Consider the following 15,322-nt stretch of genomic DNA (forward strand, 5'->3'; position numbering starts at 1 on the left):
TTAACTCAGCCACTGGGTTGATTCTCCAGTGCGTCCGGCCTTCTTCACCGCCGCCGCTGCCACTGCTGCTGCCACTGCTGCTCTGCTCGCCCACACAGGCCTCAGCTGGTTAGGACTGGACCTGCCGTTTGATTGAAGTGAACTCATGTCTGCCCTATTAGGCAGCAGTTACCAAAGTGAGCGTTTGTGCGTATGTATGTGAGTGTGTACTGGTTCTGCTTCTCACCAGCAGAGGTCTGCTTGAACTTCTCACTCTTCTTCTTCCTCCATTTCCAGGGTTTGAATAAACGGCCCAGCGTTGCGAACTTGCTTCGTCTGCGGATGGGAGGCGTGTGAGTGCCGGGAACCAGCGAGTCGGAGCGCATCGCCGCCAGCCGCTCCACCTCCTCCACTGCAAGGCAACACAACCGCCATCAACAAGCAGTGGAGCAAACCAATGAAGACTGCATAGTTTGATTTTTGTCATGTATATACAGGTGCTACCCGAAAAATGAGAATATCGAGTAAAAGTTGTTTTATTTTGGAGATTTAACATAAAAGATGAAAGCAACAGATTTTTATTGAGCCATTCCACACAAATTGACATCTCAAGCAGTTCCTTGTTGTAACTTTGCTGATGAAGATTTTCAGGTTATTAAAACCACAAACTCAGAAAATTAGAATACTGTGAAAAGCTTCAGTTTTGTAGCTTCAAAGAGTCCAAAGAATCCAAAAACACCTGCAAAAGGCTCCCGAGCCTTTAGAAAGTCTGTGTTGGGTTGTTGGCTCAGAAGAGTTCACAATACAACAACCTTCTCAGGAGATTCTAATGTTCTGGGTAGTACTGTAGATGTACATCCTCATCTATATACAAGAAGTGAATGACAGAAGAGAAAAGATGGCAATCTGGATGGAAAGCAGTGCCGATGAGACAACAATAAGCAGACAAAGAGGATTAGAACACGACTCCCTGTGGCAGCACGGCTTTGGAATAAAAACATGTCCACATGCTACAGATTTAAAAATAAATAAATAAACAATGTCTCATTTTGTTTAACTGGTCCATAAGTTGATGTGACAAATCTTCTCTCCCAGGGTGACGCAACTTGAAAGGTACACCAGACCACCAGGTGGTGATAGCGATTAATTACAGTGGCATCAAAGGTCAGCATTAAGCTGTGTGTAAAAAACAGACTCCTTGTGGCTTGACAGTATGAATCTATAAAGCGCTATTCTCATCATTGTGATGGTTTACCCTCACACACACACACACACACACACACAGTGTAGATCAATTACAATCCATACACCTCAACTGATGAGTGGATCCATCATGAGTGTGCACATCTGCTGTTTTCACCACTAGGCTTTGGAGCCATCATCTCAGGAAATAGACGACTGAATCACCATCAAATATCTATAAATGAACAATCATATTTTACCAAGGGACTGAGGCACTCACATCAACCACAGCTTTCTATTACTGCCTGTCAGTGTGTGTGTGTGTGTGTGTGGCCTGTTCAGGATCTCCCCAAAAAATGTAAAAGTCCATCTTTTCATTTTGTCACCTTGCTTTTCTCTCCTTCAAATCACATGAAAGGAACAGTAAACCCTTGGTTTCAATAGATTTTTGGATGACTCTGTTTAAAGAGGGAAAACATTGATGCTGATTTATGATACTGTATCTCCAGAATCTGCTGGCTTTGTGTCCCGCAGACCAATGTGAAGAAAAAAAAAAAAAAAAAAAATGGACCTTGAGATTAATATTTTGCTGATGGGCAAACAAAGGAGGAATGAGAAGCGAGAGCCAAGCAGGCAGACAGAATGGATGAAGCTGCTGCAGACAGGAGGAGACGGCAGTGGCGTTGTGGGCTGGTTACGAGAGGGATGTCATGTCAGATCTGCAGCGGCTCAGCAGCGAGTGTCTAGGGCCCCTCAACGACAACATCCCCCACCCCCTCCCCCTCCCCCTCAGCCGCCCCTGTGGCTGATCTCAGTAGACACAAGACAGTTGGGCTGAGCTGTATCTGTATGTGGCAGCCTGACGTGAGCATCAGAGTGCAGATGGAAGCACGACATGGACAGATAGACTTTCATCAAGAAATGATATATCTACAGAATGCAGGAGCATTAACTGGGTCACAGCAGAGCAGGGGAAACAGCAACACGTCATGAGTGGATGCCACAGTTAGAAAATATAATAATAATAATACATTTGGACACTCGCATGCTCACACACACACACACACACACACACACACACACACACACACACACACACACACACACACACACACACACACACACACACAGTGAAATTCTTTCAATGGGACTCGGATCCATTTGTGTTGACAACAAGCAGCAGAACAAGAAGTGTCGACGGTGTCACTCAGTCCACCGGCTCCTCAACAGAACCACCACTGTATCTCCGGGCCGAGCGAGAGTCAAAGCCGCCAGCAAACAACACTATAATTCAACTGTCTTCATTACACTGTCAGATCATTTCCCAAACGGTGCCATGACAGCTTTGTGTTACATTTGCCATGAAGTCACGACGTCTGGGTACCGAATTGAAGTGTTTGACTGCACTGCTCATGCAAATAGTGTAAACTAATCAAGTAGGTTTGTGTTATTGAAATCTGGAGGCTGGCTTCATTTTTCTACTTGTTAATCAGAACCTTTGTCAGTTCATCATGAAAAACAGAACTGAATGTCTTCAACTAATCCGCCTCCAAAATGCAACAAACCAAACAATTCTGAATGAGCGAGCCCCTCGTTCAAGGAAAAAGAAATGTTGAGAGCAAAGGCTCACATTCAGCAGACCAGGCAGCAGTAACGACAAGCGGACGCTGATTCCTCCCCACTAATAAACGTATTAAATGTATGTGGAGGAAAACAGAACTGTGACTGGTCCAAAGAGAGGATGCATAACCCGCAGTCACCGTCATCACCATAACAACGGGAGCAAGACACGAACACCCAGAATCCCTCCAGTGTGACCAGCGGGCTTCAGCAGAGGTCATGGACCGAACCGGGTCGCCCTCTGAGAGACACCAGCACCACCAGCAGCAGCAGCTGCAGCAGCAGGAGCTGCAGCATCTCCTCCCTCCCAGCCTGACGACTCCTGACCCGGGACCCTGATCACAGCTCTCACCGTCCCGCGGTTCGGTTCCTCGGCACTTGCTGCAGATGTGTTTGATCTCCTTGCAGTGGACCATGAACGGCGTGGTGGTGGTGGTGCTGTTGTTGTTGTTGTTGGCGGCGACGGGCTGCCCGACGTCGGATTCGTCGAGGAACTTCACCCTGGGCAAAGCGAAAGCCCTCCTTCGTTTCCTCGCCCGCTGCGGTTCGGTGCCGGGGGTCCGTGAAGCTGAGCAGCCACTGGCCGAACCGGAGCGGAACCATGAACGCATCACGTCGCCTCCGAAGCCCGCCATGCCGATGGACCTTTGCGGTTGTAGGGGTTCAACTGATCCGAGAGGCTGTCGTGCACTAGCAACAAGTTACCGGCTGTGACTCGCCAACTTCCGCTCATGGCTTTACAAAATAAAGGCTTGTGGAAAATATTGTACCGGCCGTTTGGTTTGTGCTCTCACAGGGGAGGGGAGGCAACAATAATAAGCTGATTTGTTCCCAATAGACATTAGAAATCAGATTAATGTTTAAATTGTATTGCAATTTTTCAATTGGACATATTTTCCGACAAGAATCAACAAAGTCATTTATGGATGGCTTTTACAAAGGAATTCTATAAATAAAGCTGAAAGGAACCAGCGACAATCATCAGTGCTAGGAAAAAAAGCTCTGAGATTTGATGAATCAAACTTCAGTAATTGGTTGCAATCTTTATCAACAATCTGACTTATTGGATGTGTGCACACTCTAAATATACAATGAACATTAGGACAAATTGCATTTGGCAAAAGACAACCAGGTGTAACGCTTCATGTGAGAACCTGATTTCTATCAAAAAGCAGTTTCAATTTGATTCCCTTATTTCTTTAACCTGATTGGAACAGCACTTAAATAACCAATAGCATGTTGTAACTGCATTTAATACTTAATCCAAAATGTATATTACAAAAATAGACCAATTAAAGACATGGACAACACACTGCGCTGAGTAAAACAGAAAATGAATTTAAAGCACCACTGCGCCAACATCCACGTGGTAGAAGATAACCAGTTGGAATTGCAGACCAATAAAAGGTCACTGATTGTAGTGACCGATCGCTGCCAGCAGGTGGAGCAGAGTAACAGTAAATGGGGTGGAATGAAATCATCTCTGAGGTGACAGACAGAGCAGCAGGGGACAGACTGGAGGGGAGGAGCTGGAGGAGCTTCCTCCAGTGCCTTGCGTCGTCTGTCTGTCTGTCTGTCTGTCTGTGTGCGACTTCACACATGCAGTCAATCACCTGAGACTATTCACTTCCCATTCTCATCATCAGCATGAGCCGAGGCTTTGTTTGCTGCTGTTCAGGGCTGAATGTGAGAGAGAGAAATGAAAAGCGCCGGTCCTGCTGAGAATTTAACGACAACCACCGCCGTTTGTTGCCAGTCTATTTTTACATTAATTCCAGCGGTGAAGGTAAAGAGTGAGTGTTGTTAAGCTGGCCTATCACTGAAGGCTGAAATACATTAAAGAGGTTCCTCCTTACAATCTACCTGCAGCAAGTTGCCCCTGCTGTCACAAGCTGAGCTCTGAACGTGCAAACAGGGGGAACACAGAAAATATCAGACGTCGTCGTCCTTTTAATCACATCCGTGCTGAATTCCATGTCCTCACAGTTTCTTTTTCAGACTTGCACTACAGTGACAGGAACAACCTGCGGAGACAGTGTTGCAGTGAGTGAGTATGATGACATGTGGGTTGGTGTGGGTACAAATTGTGGCAGCTCATTGCAGTGTTTTTTATTTTGAATGGAAAGCACACACACACACACACACACACACACACACACACACACAGTTTCCATTCAAGGGGTATTTCCCTTCCTCAGCCCGTTGTAGGGGTCCTATTATGAAAATCTGACTGTTTCAGCTCTTTAACACCACTTTCTGCATTACTGGCACCAGCTCACACACCAAGTAGGAAAAACGACAACTTTGGCATTTCCAGAGAGGGATTTTTTTTTTAATTTATTTTATTTTACAAATAATCAAATAATCAAAGAGAAAAATAGAACAAGCATTCTTGAGATCAAACAACATTGAAATGCACATTTGTGGCATTTCTCAGAATTCACAATGCAAGTCTGGTTAAACTTCCAAAGATTCCAGTAAAATTCCTCAGAAACAGGCCTGCTTTTTGTCTTCGTCTCCTGCTTCTACCTCTTCTGGACATCAAATGTCTTCCAGGACGCTCTGCAGGTGCACTAGTTTATCACAACAACCACGTCAACATGTCCCGTTCGAGACGTCCGACGGCTGGGAAACACATTTCTCAGCTCCAGCCTGACAGCGTCTCTCCTCAGCGGGCGACTCCCTGAGCTGCATTTCGGCCCACGGCCTCCAGAGTGACTCGTCCTGACACTGGAGATCCACATCTGTCCTGACTGAGCCAATCTGGCTCCACCTGCCTGCCGTGAGAGGCTCATCTGTCTGCTGCTTAACGTGCCTGACATCTCCAACAAGGTTCAAACCAAAGAGCCGGCCTGGACTGTGAAGCCTGGACACCGAATCCTCACACGTTTCAACTGAGCAGTGCAACCAACAGCAACCGTCTGTTGCAAAAGACGCTCCAGTTTCCAGTTCCATCCTGCACAACTTTGCTTTCTGTCATGTTTGGTGTCTCACTAGTGAGCTTCCATTTGGGCTTTATTTGGTGCAAAGCCTGATGTACATGAGCAACAGTTTCCTCTCTAAACTCGACATTGATCAGGCACCAGAGGTCATGCGTCTAGTTCGACTGGAAGCGATCGATACCGGCGCTGCTAATGACGCACGGGCTAATGTATGGCCCAGACTCGCTTCTGACATGGAGCCTGCTCCCTAAACTGCGACACACACAAAGCTCTTGGTTTACATTCGCAGCTCTTTGAAGCCCCCCGGTTAGTGCAATGCCTCCCTGATCTTTTGATACGCAGCACACGGGGGGGAGGGGGGGGGAGAGTTCTGAGCAAAGGCAACTGTCCAATTCTGTATTCCTGGATGTCGTCCCGCCAGTGGAAAGTCTGAGTAAATATCTGAAGGGTGTTGAATGGTGCGCAGCTGCATTGTCCTGTCGTCCGCTTGGCCAGCGTCCACGTTGTTGATTGATTGATTGATATACTTTTTATTATCCCAAGGGAAATTCAAGTATGATAAGACCAGATGATGATAATGATAAAAGAAACACAAGACTGTGAGCTTCTGATGTATATATTGAAATAATGAGGAATGTCTCAATTTATTAGAAACATTTCAAGAAAGTCTACCTGAAAATCATTTTTTATCAAAAAATCATGAAGCTGTGTGACTTCATCAGTAGTTGGAGCCGCGGTTGATTAGGAAACAGCAGCATTTCAGTGTTATTTTTTCTAAGTCTCACTGTATAAAATGATGAAGCCTTTATGAACACGCCCGGCTCAATGGGACCAGGTGCTAATGAGCATCTACTGCAGCTTTAGACGTTTGCTCTCCCAAAAGCAAATTGCTAGGTTTCTATTTTTTCACATCCAGAGTGGGCCTTACTTCTGCACACTCATTTACACAAATGATGCCAACAGTGCATTATGACAACAGGGCACCATTCAAAGTGTCACTCAAAATGACGGCATAATTACCAGGCAGTTTCAGATGATAAAAAAAACAAAAAACAATGTTATTTCCAGCTGCTGAAGCTTCTCTAAAGATCTTTGGACGAACAGCATCAACCGCAATAAAGTGCTGCTGGCTTTACATTGGGAACGCAGCTGCGTGATTAATCGATTTTAAATCGAAATCGGATTTTGTTTTAGTCGCGACGATGTTAAAAAGAGGGAAAATCAATTTTCCTCTCTCATGCTTCTGGGTCGGCACCTCCAGGCTACCGTAGTCCTCCTCCCACCTCGAGAAGCTGTGAACTGGCTGCCTTTGTTTGTTTACTCGCATCTGTAGTTGTCCTAGCTACAGCAAACCAGGAAGTGATTCCATATGCTGCCCTCGCCACTGCCTGTGAGCAAATTATTTTTCCGACGTCGCGTACGACGTGCACTTGTTCCGTTTTTGTAGCATATTTAACGAGATTTAACCGCAAAAAAAAAATCAAAAATTGAGTTTTCAGAGAAAGATAAATAAACAAACAATCGGGATTTTATTTTTGTCCAAAACCGGCCAGCCCTAATTGGGAACGCGCAATGCTGTGTCTTACAAATGCTAAACTGAGTGTAACACCACAACGGCCCAAACAGTCTTTATATTTAGATGACGGCGGATGAAAATCGGTCCCTGTCTTTTTGGTTTTAATCAGCGGACGAGACAACTTTTCCTCTTCTCACCCTCCACACGTCTGTCTGTCCATTACCCCGCAGACCGCACGTCTGTTTCAACCAGGCCAAGAACATTCGTCATCTCGCAGCCTTTGATGGCGCTGCTCCTAATTTAGTCCCTGAACAGAGACCAAAAGCCCTGACAAAGATTTAGAGCGCGGGAATAATTGGAGGCAGAGAGGTGGAGAGGAGCCGTCTGCAGCCTCAAGCAGAACCATCACTGTACTGACTTCACCTCCACTGCTCCGTCTGTCCATCCATGATGGAGACATGGCGGGGGGTGGGTGGGGGGGGGGTGGGGGGCTTCAGCTCCTGCTGTGGTTGCCAGACGGTCAGAAAAGAAACCAAAAACCCCAACGTGATGCTGTGCGGCCGCTGCAGATCAGCGTTGGCGTCGACCAAACAGCTGCAAATCTCCTGCAACAAGGTGCTGGAGAGGCCGGAGTTCACTGGAGGTCAACGCCGTCCTCTCCCCTTCCTGCCGTTCCTTCATCTCGTCCCCTCTCGCCGTCGCTCGCTGTTCAAACGCCTCCACGCCGCCACCCCCCCGCCACCCCCCCGCGACAGTGTTGAATTAACACAAAGTGACAGAGCCTGCAGAGCCTTGTGCGTGTGCTGTGTGCGTGCGTGTGTGTCTTGCTGCGAACGTGTGAATGTGAGACTATCGCAGGGAGATGAGTCATCCCTCTCTCTGTCTCCTGTACGCTGCTAATCTGCTGCGATTGGTTGCGTTTGCCAATACAGACGGCCCTTGAAAGCCGTTGAAGTGTAAAAATAAAAAAAAAGACAAAACGCAAGACAAAAAAAAAATATACGCAACACTTCATAAGTAAACACTCCTAGCATCAGTAAAGTTTTACTAAATATTTTATTAATTGCAATCCGCGCGTTCATACTTTATAAATGATGCACTAAGGTTGGGACGGGCTGAGCCTCGCTGAGTCATCACTTATAAAGTCTGAACACACAAGCAATAAACACACAATAGATGTTCTCACAAATCAAGCTGAAAGATTTATAACTGCTTAAAGTGTATATTCATTATTAAATGGTACCAAAGCAAACAAAGACGCATCAACAACAACACAGAATACACAATAAACTACATCATAGATATTGCATATTGTATTGTAGATAGATTTTGGTATGAAAAGAAGGGAGGATCATGATGAACTCTGGAAGCTCTGGAAGTATAGTATAGTATAGTATAGTATAGCATAGCATAGTATACTATAGTATAGTATAGTATAGCATAGTATAGTAGTATAGTACCTCAAACGTAAACAGTGATCCCATACAATACTAAGATGAACAGAGTTTGTAGTAATAGTACAATTTAAGTAAATAATGTTGCACTAGGAACTAAAAACATCACAGGATAAAAAGAGGATATGTTGTAATATATATTGTACATCACAAGATCAAGATGATGGGAGTATGATCTGAATTCTAACAGTAGAACACCTCTAAAAAAAAAATACCCATACAGTACAATGCATGGCTCATATCTAATATGTAGTATTTTCCTAAGCAGATACTTTTCTTAAAAGCAGAGCCGTTTATTTCGGGGTTCATGCGTCACTTCGTTTTAGCATTTTGTCAGTTGCAGAGAAATCTGGATGAGGCAACGATGCGCTGCAGCAGGGAAAAATGCTCTGGCTTTTTCCCATTTCCTTGTCGCCTGTCAAAGCGATTATTCGAATTTTTATTTATTTATTTCTTAATTGGAACGTTGAGCCGTCGTGGGGGTAAATAAATGTATTGCATTTCCTGTTGGTTCAGCCAGCGGCCCTGAGAAGCGGAACGTTGATAAACGACTGAGCTAAGCTAACACAAGATATACTAGGAATATATATTTACACATCACACCCACACACACCAATTCAAATTAAAAACCAGCCTTTCATATGGTAAGTTGTCTAAAAAATAAAAAAAAAGCACCTGATAACCAAAAGCAGTAGAAAAATGTGATTTGCTTCTTTGTTGCGGATGTTGTAATGTTACTGCAAATACTTCTCCCGATACAAGCGGAGGTATTAGCTTCTGCGTGGTGATACAGTTTCAAGGAGGGGAGGGCAGGAAATAGCTCCTGTGTGGAGGGGTGGAAAATAAGATTTGTGGATTGTCCTCAGTAACTGGGTCACAATTTTTGGAAAGAAAATGAGCTGTAAATGGAGATGCGTAGCCTTTCTGTACTGTTTGCAACCAAAAGCACTTGACTGATGGTTCTTGAACCTTAATTAATTAATACGCTGAAAAATGAATGTCAAAATAAAGTGTTAGAGGCACATGATTGGCTGTGGTGATCCCTCAAGGAAACAGCTCAATTAAGAGAAGAAGACAAAAAGGTCAAGGAATGTCATCCAGTTTCGTATTGGCGAGTAACGGCCGTGGTGTCTAAACAACTCTCCTTACTTGTGCATTTATCTGAAAGGAAAAGTTCAGAAAGATTTATTCTGATCCTACCTCTTAAAAAAATTTTTTTACGTTTTGTGCGAAAAACGATCATCACCACATCAGCTGTTTGCACTATACAGCTGCTACCCAGAAAATGAGAATATCCTGAAAAGGTTGCTGTATTTCTGCAGTTCAACTTAAAAGGTGAATGTGACATATTATATAAAGGAATAATATGCAAATCAATATATTTCAAGTTTTTATTTCTTTGGATTTCGCTGATCAGGTCTTGCAGCTTAAAAAAAAAAAAACTCAAATTTTATAATAATTTTCTGAGTTTGTGGTTTTAATAAGCTGAAAATTTTAATCAGCAAAGTTACAACAAGGAACTGCTTGAGATGTTAATTTGCGTGGTATGGCTCAATAAAATTTGTCGCTTTCATCTTTTATGTTAAATCGCCAAAATAAAACAACTTTTACTGGATATTCTCATTTTTCGGGCGGTACCTGTATGTTGGACTGACTCATTGCATGTACTATGTTGAGGCCTTTAAGACCTGATTGTGTAAAACCTCTACAAAAGGACCCTTGAAAAACTGAAGGTTGTCTGTGTGGAGGTAGTTTCTTTTCTCTGCTGAGCGAAGAAGCAGAGGGAAGCGTGGGTGAGTGGTGCCGGTCTTTCTTTGCACTTGAAGCTCTCCGGCTCCCCCTCCCCCTGTGCTCACCTATTCTGCCATTTCACTGGCTTCATGGCCGGCCTGCATACAGCACTTGCTGATGTATATGTGCATGAGAGAGACAAAGAGCATTAGTCACATGGCGATGGGTGGCTTACGTGTGCGCCGTTCCCACCAAATTCAATGGACGGCGGCCAGCAGCCTCATCTCCGAGCTCAGAGAGGTCCTTCCTGCCCCCATCCTCACGCCGTCCCCGCTCCTCCACCTCCTCTCATTTAAGCCCTGCTCTGTCTCTGCCTTTTCATTCAGGTCTTTATCACAGCCCTGCTGGAATGGGAGCGTGGTAATCTGCATCTTGGTCACTGTGAGAGTAGCTAAGCTCCAGCTGAGATGGCCTGGATACACACTGCCCCAGCAGAGTGTTGGTGCGTGGTATCCGCACCGGCTCAGAGCAGAAACAATGGAGGGCTTTGAGATTGGATTTGGCCAACACACTCACATTTAATTCAAGAGAATGTCCAAAAAAAAAAAAGAAAATGGAGGTAATTGCACCTTTCCTATGTGTGTTTAACTGCCTGGTTGTTAAGAAGTCAGATTCAAAATCTTACCCAGAGAATCACAGGTTTGACTTTGCAGTTCATGGTAATGTCCCATTGTCTGCACCATTTATTGCAATGTGTTGCACGTACGACCTTTTCATTGTGTCACTTCAAACACTTTACGTAATGAGAGTGTCGAGGTCGAGACCAGACCAAGATTTTATATATCAAAGAAAAATAATAAGACAACAGAAAAAAAAATGAACAGTATCTGCTTTGTTGCATCCATAGAACGATGAAGTTAAGAAAGCAGTGATGGTAGATGAGCAAGACGCGGCTTACAGTGCATTGTTTGCCATCAAATTTGCCACAGCACATTGCCATGTTGCCACATCACCTCCATTCAATCCCATTTCCCAGAAAGCTTTTTTTATTCCTCCGCGGCAGTAAATTTAACATGCGAGCACAGCAGAGAGGACGTGGTTAAGACACCAGGGCTTATTAAGATTGCACCGCATTCAGGTCACACTTAATTCGAGAAGTGGGTTATTTACATGTTCATTCAGTTAAGGTTGAGTTAATTAAATCCTTGTTGACTCTTCTTCCACGTCCTCGGAAATCTCTGTGAAGTTTGCACACAGTCTGCTGCAGCTAAAGCAATCGACTGCGGCTGTTAGGCCTCATGAGTCACAGCCTTCCATACTAACAACCGTCCTATGGTTTGAGTGCATTTTTTTTTTTTTTTTTCAGAAAACAAAATCGTGCATGACATGATTGACAGTGACAGTGACTGACAATATGTAATGGTTGGGAGCCATCACTAGATGAAGACAGACGCTGGGGAAGAATAAACTGGTTGCAACTCAGATTCAAGTCAAAGACATGAGAATTAAAATGACCAGTGATTCCTTTAGAAACTGTTATAATTTCGCAACATACACCATTAGGCTACTCCTAATGTCCAGTCCAAGTTATTTTGCAGGGCAGTCGGACCACAGTGGCAGACAGAAAAACAGTTGTCTAGTTCAAAGCGATCAGAAATGTTTAAAAATGCTCCTTATTTTTTGTTTTTCTGATCCCTCTGTTCTTCTAATATAATTTGTTTTTATCTTTGAAAATATCTGTACATGTTAGGTGTAAAATGACAGTTGCACTGTTATATGGAAAATGTGTGACGTTCATTCAGTATCTCAAATAAGTCATCAAAGTCATCGAAAGTCAACAGAGTTGTTTCTGCGTAGACTGCAACATTAAAGTTACAGCGATGATTTTTGCACCTTTCCTGCTTTGCCTCTAATCCAAATACATCAGGCACAGAGCAAAACGAATACAAAAGAGCAAAGTAGTGACGGCGCCCAGTTAGAAATCAATCGCTGCTGGCCGAGCACCTGAGACAACAACTGGATGAAGCTCCTTCACATGCACAGTGCAGGCGGTGCGCAGGTGCTTGTCACATCAAAGCCTTCACACAGCAGGGAAGCAGGTGGGCGGGGTTTACGCAAAACCATCCCTGGCTTAAAAAAACACACAAACACCAAGCAAATGTGGGAATCGGGGAAGTGGGTGGGCAGATGGTTTGACTGGTGACAGAAGTAAGAAAAAAAATCTAAAAAAAGAAGCCTTGTTTAGAGGGTGAACAGGGTGAGGAGGAGGGTTGAGAGAGACGGCGGGAACAGTTGGAGAGAAGTGTGCGATGGTGTTGTAGTACTGGAGATTGGTCTCGGTCTCCAGACCACGTTTTAAGGGTCTCGGTCTTGGACTGGACGGACTGGGGATTTTAGATCCAGACCAGTGGAGACTCAGCCAACACTGTAATGACACGATAATAACAGAAAAGAATCCAGCTGCTGCAGTTTTTGGCTCTGTTGGTGACACCCAGAGTGACACCCTGCCCCCTTATTCCTGGTTCATTGATTTTTGAATTTTATGAAGCAAAGTTGTCTTTTTGAAAATGGTTCAAAATAGTTGGCAAAGCAGCAAAGTATCAAAGAGAATTATTAAAAGATACCTTGCTGTTCCTTTTAGAAGCAAACTTGAATTTAAAAAAGATACTGGTCATTTTTTTTCTGTTCTGTTCTTATTTTTCTTTGATATATGAAGTCTTGGTCTGGTCTTGTTCTTAATGCTCTCTGGTCTTGATAATGTCTTGGTCTCGGTCGGTGCTGTCTTGACTACAACACCAACGTGTGAAGAGATAAACATGGACGTGGCCGCTGGATTCTCCAGCTGCAGCCTGCCTGATCTGTTTTCAGCTCATAGCCAGGAGCACACCACACACACACACACACACACAACACACACCACACACCACACACCACACACACACAAGCCTGAGACAAGGAAGAATAGTGTTACTCACACGGGGGCTCTGCTAATCTGGCTGCTGTTGTTGGTTAAAGGTGCTTAATGGGGGGGGGGGGGGGGATGGGCAGATTGTTGTTGAGGGGCAGCAGAGAGAGATTATGAGTGAGGTGGGTTCGAACTCCATGAGTCATAAAGGTCTGAGCAGGCCAACGAGAGGATGGGGAGGGCTTATTTCCCAGCAAGCATGTGAGGAATTCTTAATCTGGTTAAAATTTATGTCTGGCATGTGGAAATGAAAGGGGGGGGGGACGAAGAAAAGACACTTTTCCTTTAGGAAACGTGAGCAATCTGTTCCTACACATACAGGAATTTGTGTAGTTTAGTTTAGTTTCAGGTGACACATTTACCAAGCTGCCGCCGGCGGTGTAAAGCACCAACAATAACCTGGGCAAAACACACTGAAATCAACACGATACACCTACAGTACCAAGCCGTGCGCACCATGTGACTGGGATTTGTGACGTTCAGGGGCCAGAGGCGAACACAAGTGGGGACCGCAGCGCGTTTGAAAGACGGCGAAAAGGGGGAAGTGTGTGGGAGACAGAGAGAGAGAAAAGGAGAGAGAGAGAGAGAGAGAGAGAGAGAGAGAGAGAGAGAGAGAGAGAGAGAGAGAGAGAATAAGACGTGGCATTTCAGCACCACGGGAGCAGTGGACAGCTCCACACTCGAGTGACAGTCAAGCAGCCCGAAGGAAGAAACGGTGAAGAAACATGGACACCGCTTTCCTCGATTGCAATCATGACAACGACTAATGCGAGCTTTCGTGGCCGCAGACAGAGAGGCCAAGTTCGCATGACAAAGCAGCAGCAGCAGCAGCAGCAGCAGCAGCAGCAGCAATCACTTCACCCGATCGTGCTTGATTAGCGCTCCCTTGTTTGCCGACCGCGCATCATTAAGGCGCAGGTTTGGAAATAATAAGCAGCCTAACGCAGTGGAGGTGCCGCCGCCGCCGCCGCCGCTGCTGCGCCTCGCTGGCTTGCACAATAAAATAAAAAATAAAGACTGGGGGCTCAGTCCCGAATAAATGAATCCAATGCCCGAGTCACGCTGGTGCGTGAGAACTGTCATGAGGGACCAAGGAGCTCGTCTCTCCTCATGCGCGCCCCCAACATGAGGAGGTGCCGAGCACCGCTCGCGCGGTCGCTCACCAGCCTACCTGTCTCCAGGTGCAGGGAGATCCTGGCCTCGGTGATGTAAGGCGTGTCGCTCTTGGAGCGGACCCTCCGGATCGGTCTGCGGTCCTCCACCCCCTCCACCTCCACCTCCTCCTCCTCCGGGGCCGCCGCCGCCGCCATGTTCGGCCGGCACAGCGTTCACCGGCTGCTGGCTGGCGGGGCTGCGAGAGGTTCGGCTTCGCCGCAGCGAGTCACTCGTCGTGCACCCGCCCGGGCAGACAGTGTAGGTGGTGGTGTTGGTGGTGGTGGCGGCGGAGGAAGAGGAGGAGGGAGGGGGTACTATTGTGATGGTGACGGAGGGTGGTTGAGGAGAGGGAGGGAGGGGGGGAGAGAGAGTCTTCTTGTCTCGCTTCCGGTGCAGTCAGCGTCGTCAGCTGCGCGAACACCTGAAACCACTTTCACATCATCCACGGCGACTCGATGGCTCACGTTTTTAATTTGTCAAGGCAATTGAAATGTGGTTAATTACGATTTTCTTGATGGGTCAAACAACATGTCGTTTTTCTTCCTTAGGATTCTTCACTAAAATTGCTCTTCTTCTTCTTCTTCTTATTGGCTTCTACTGGGAAAACGGCACAGCTGCAATTGACAAGGTGCACCCAGCTAGCTGGAAATGAAAGTGAATAGGGTGTTAAGACACTCACTGTTTACAAAGAAGATCTATCCAGGACTAATATCTGCTCTTCATTCTAGTCCGTGTTTCACTAGTGTCTGTATGTTGCTGACCTTTAATGCATAGTTTC

The 15,322-nt window shown here is 45.5% G+C and overlaps 1 protein-coding gene across 3 annotated transcripts in view; it reads right to left on the bottom strand.

Moving 5' to 3' along the window:
• Positions 1-14,867, bottom strand: part of phactr1 (phosphatase and actin regulator 1) — a 22,815-nt gene extending 7,948 nt beyond the window's left edge. The window contains exons 1-2 of one of the 3 annotated variants that reach the window (XM_076045624.1): positions 14,561-14,867; positions 227-391 (exon numbers count right to left, since the gene is read on the bottom strand). In XM_076045624.1, the coding sequence (XP_075901739.1) occupies positions 227-391; positions 14,561-14,699 (304 nt within the window). In that variant the 5' untranslated portion in view covers positions 14,700-14,867. Of the gene's footprint in view, positions 1-226; positions 392-1,547; positions 1,570-3,133; positions 3,450-14,560 lie in introns of those variants that run through there. The other 2 variants (XM_076045622.1, XM_076045625.1) reach the window with 2 other exon arrangements.
• Between the last annotated feature and the right edge of the window lie 455 nt (positions 14,868-15,322).

The sequence above is a fragment of the Nelusetta ayraudi genome, unplaced genomic scaffold, assembly GCF_046127955.1.
Source record: "Nelusetta ayraudi isolate G7.1 ecotype Tasmania unplaced genomic scaffold, CSIRO-AGI_Nayr_v1 ptg000084l, whole genome shotgun sequence".
In the NCBI taxonomy this organism is placed as follows: Eukaryota; Metazoa; Chordata; class Actinopteri; order Tetraodontiformes; family Monacanthidae; genus Nelusetta; species Nelusetta ayraudi.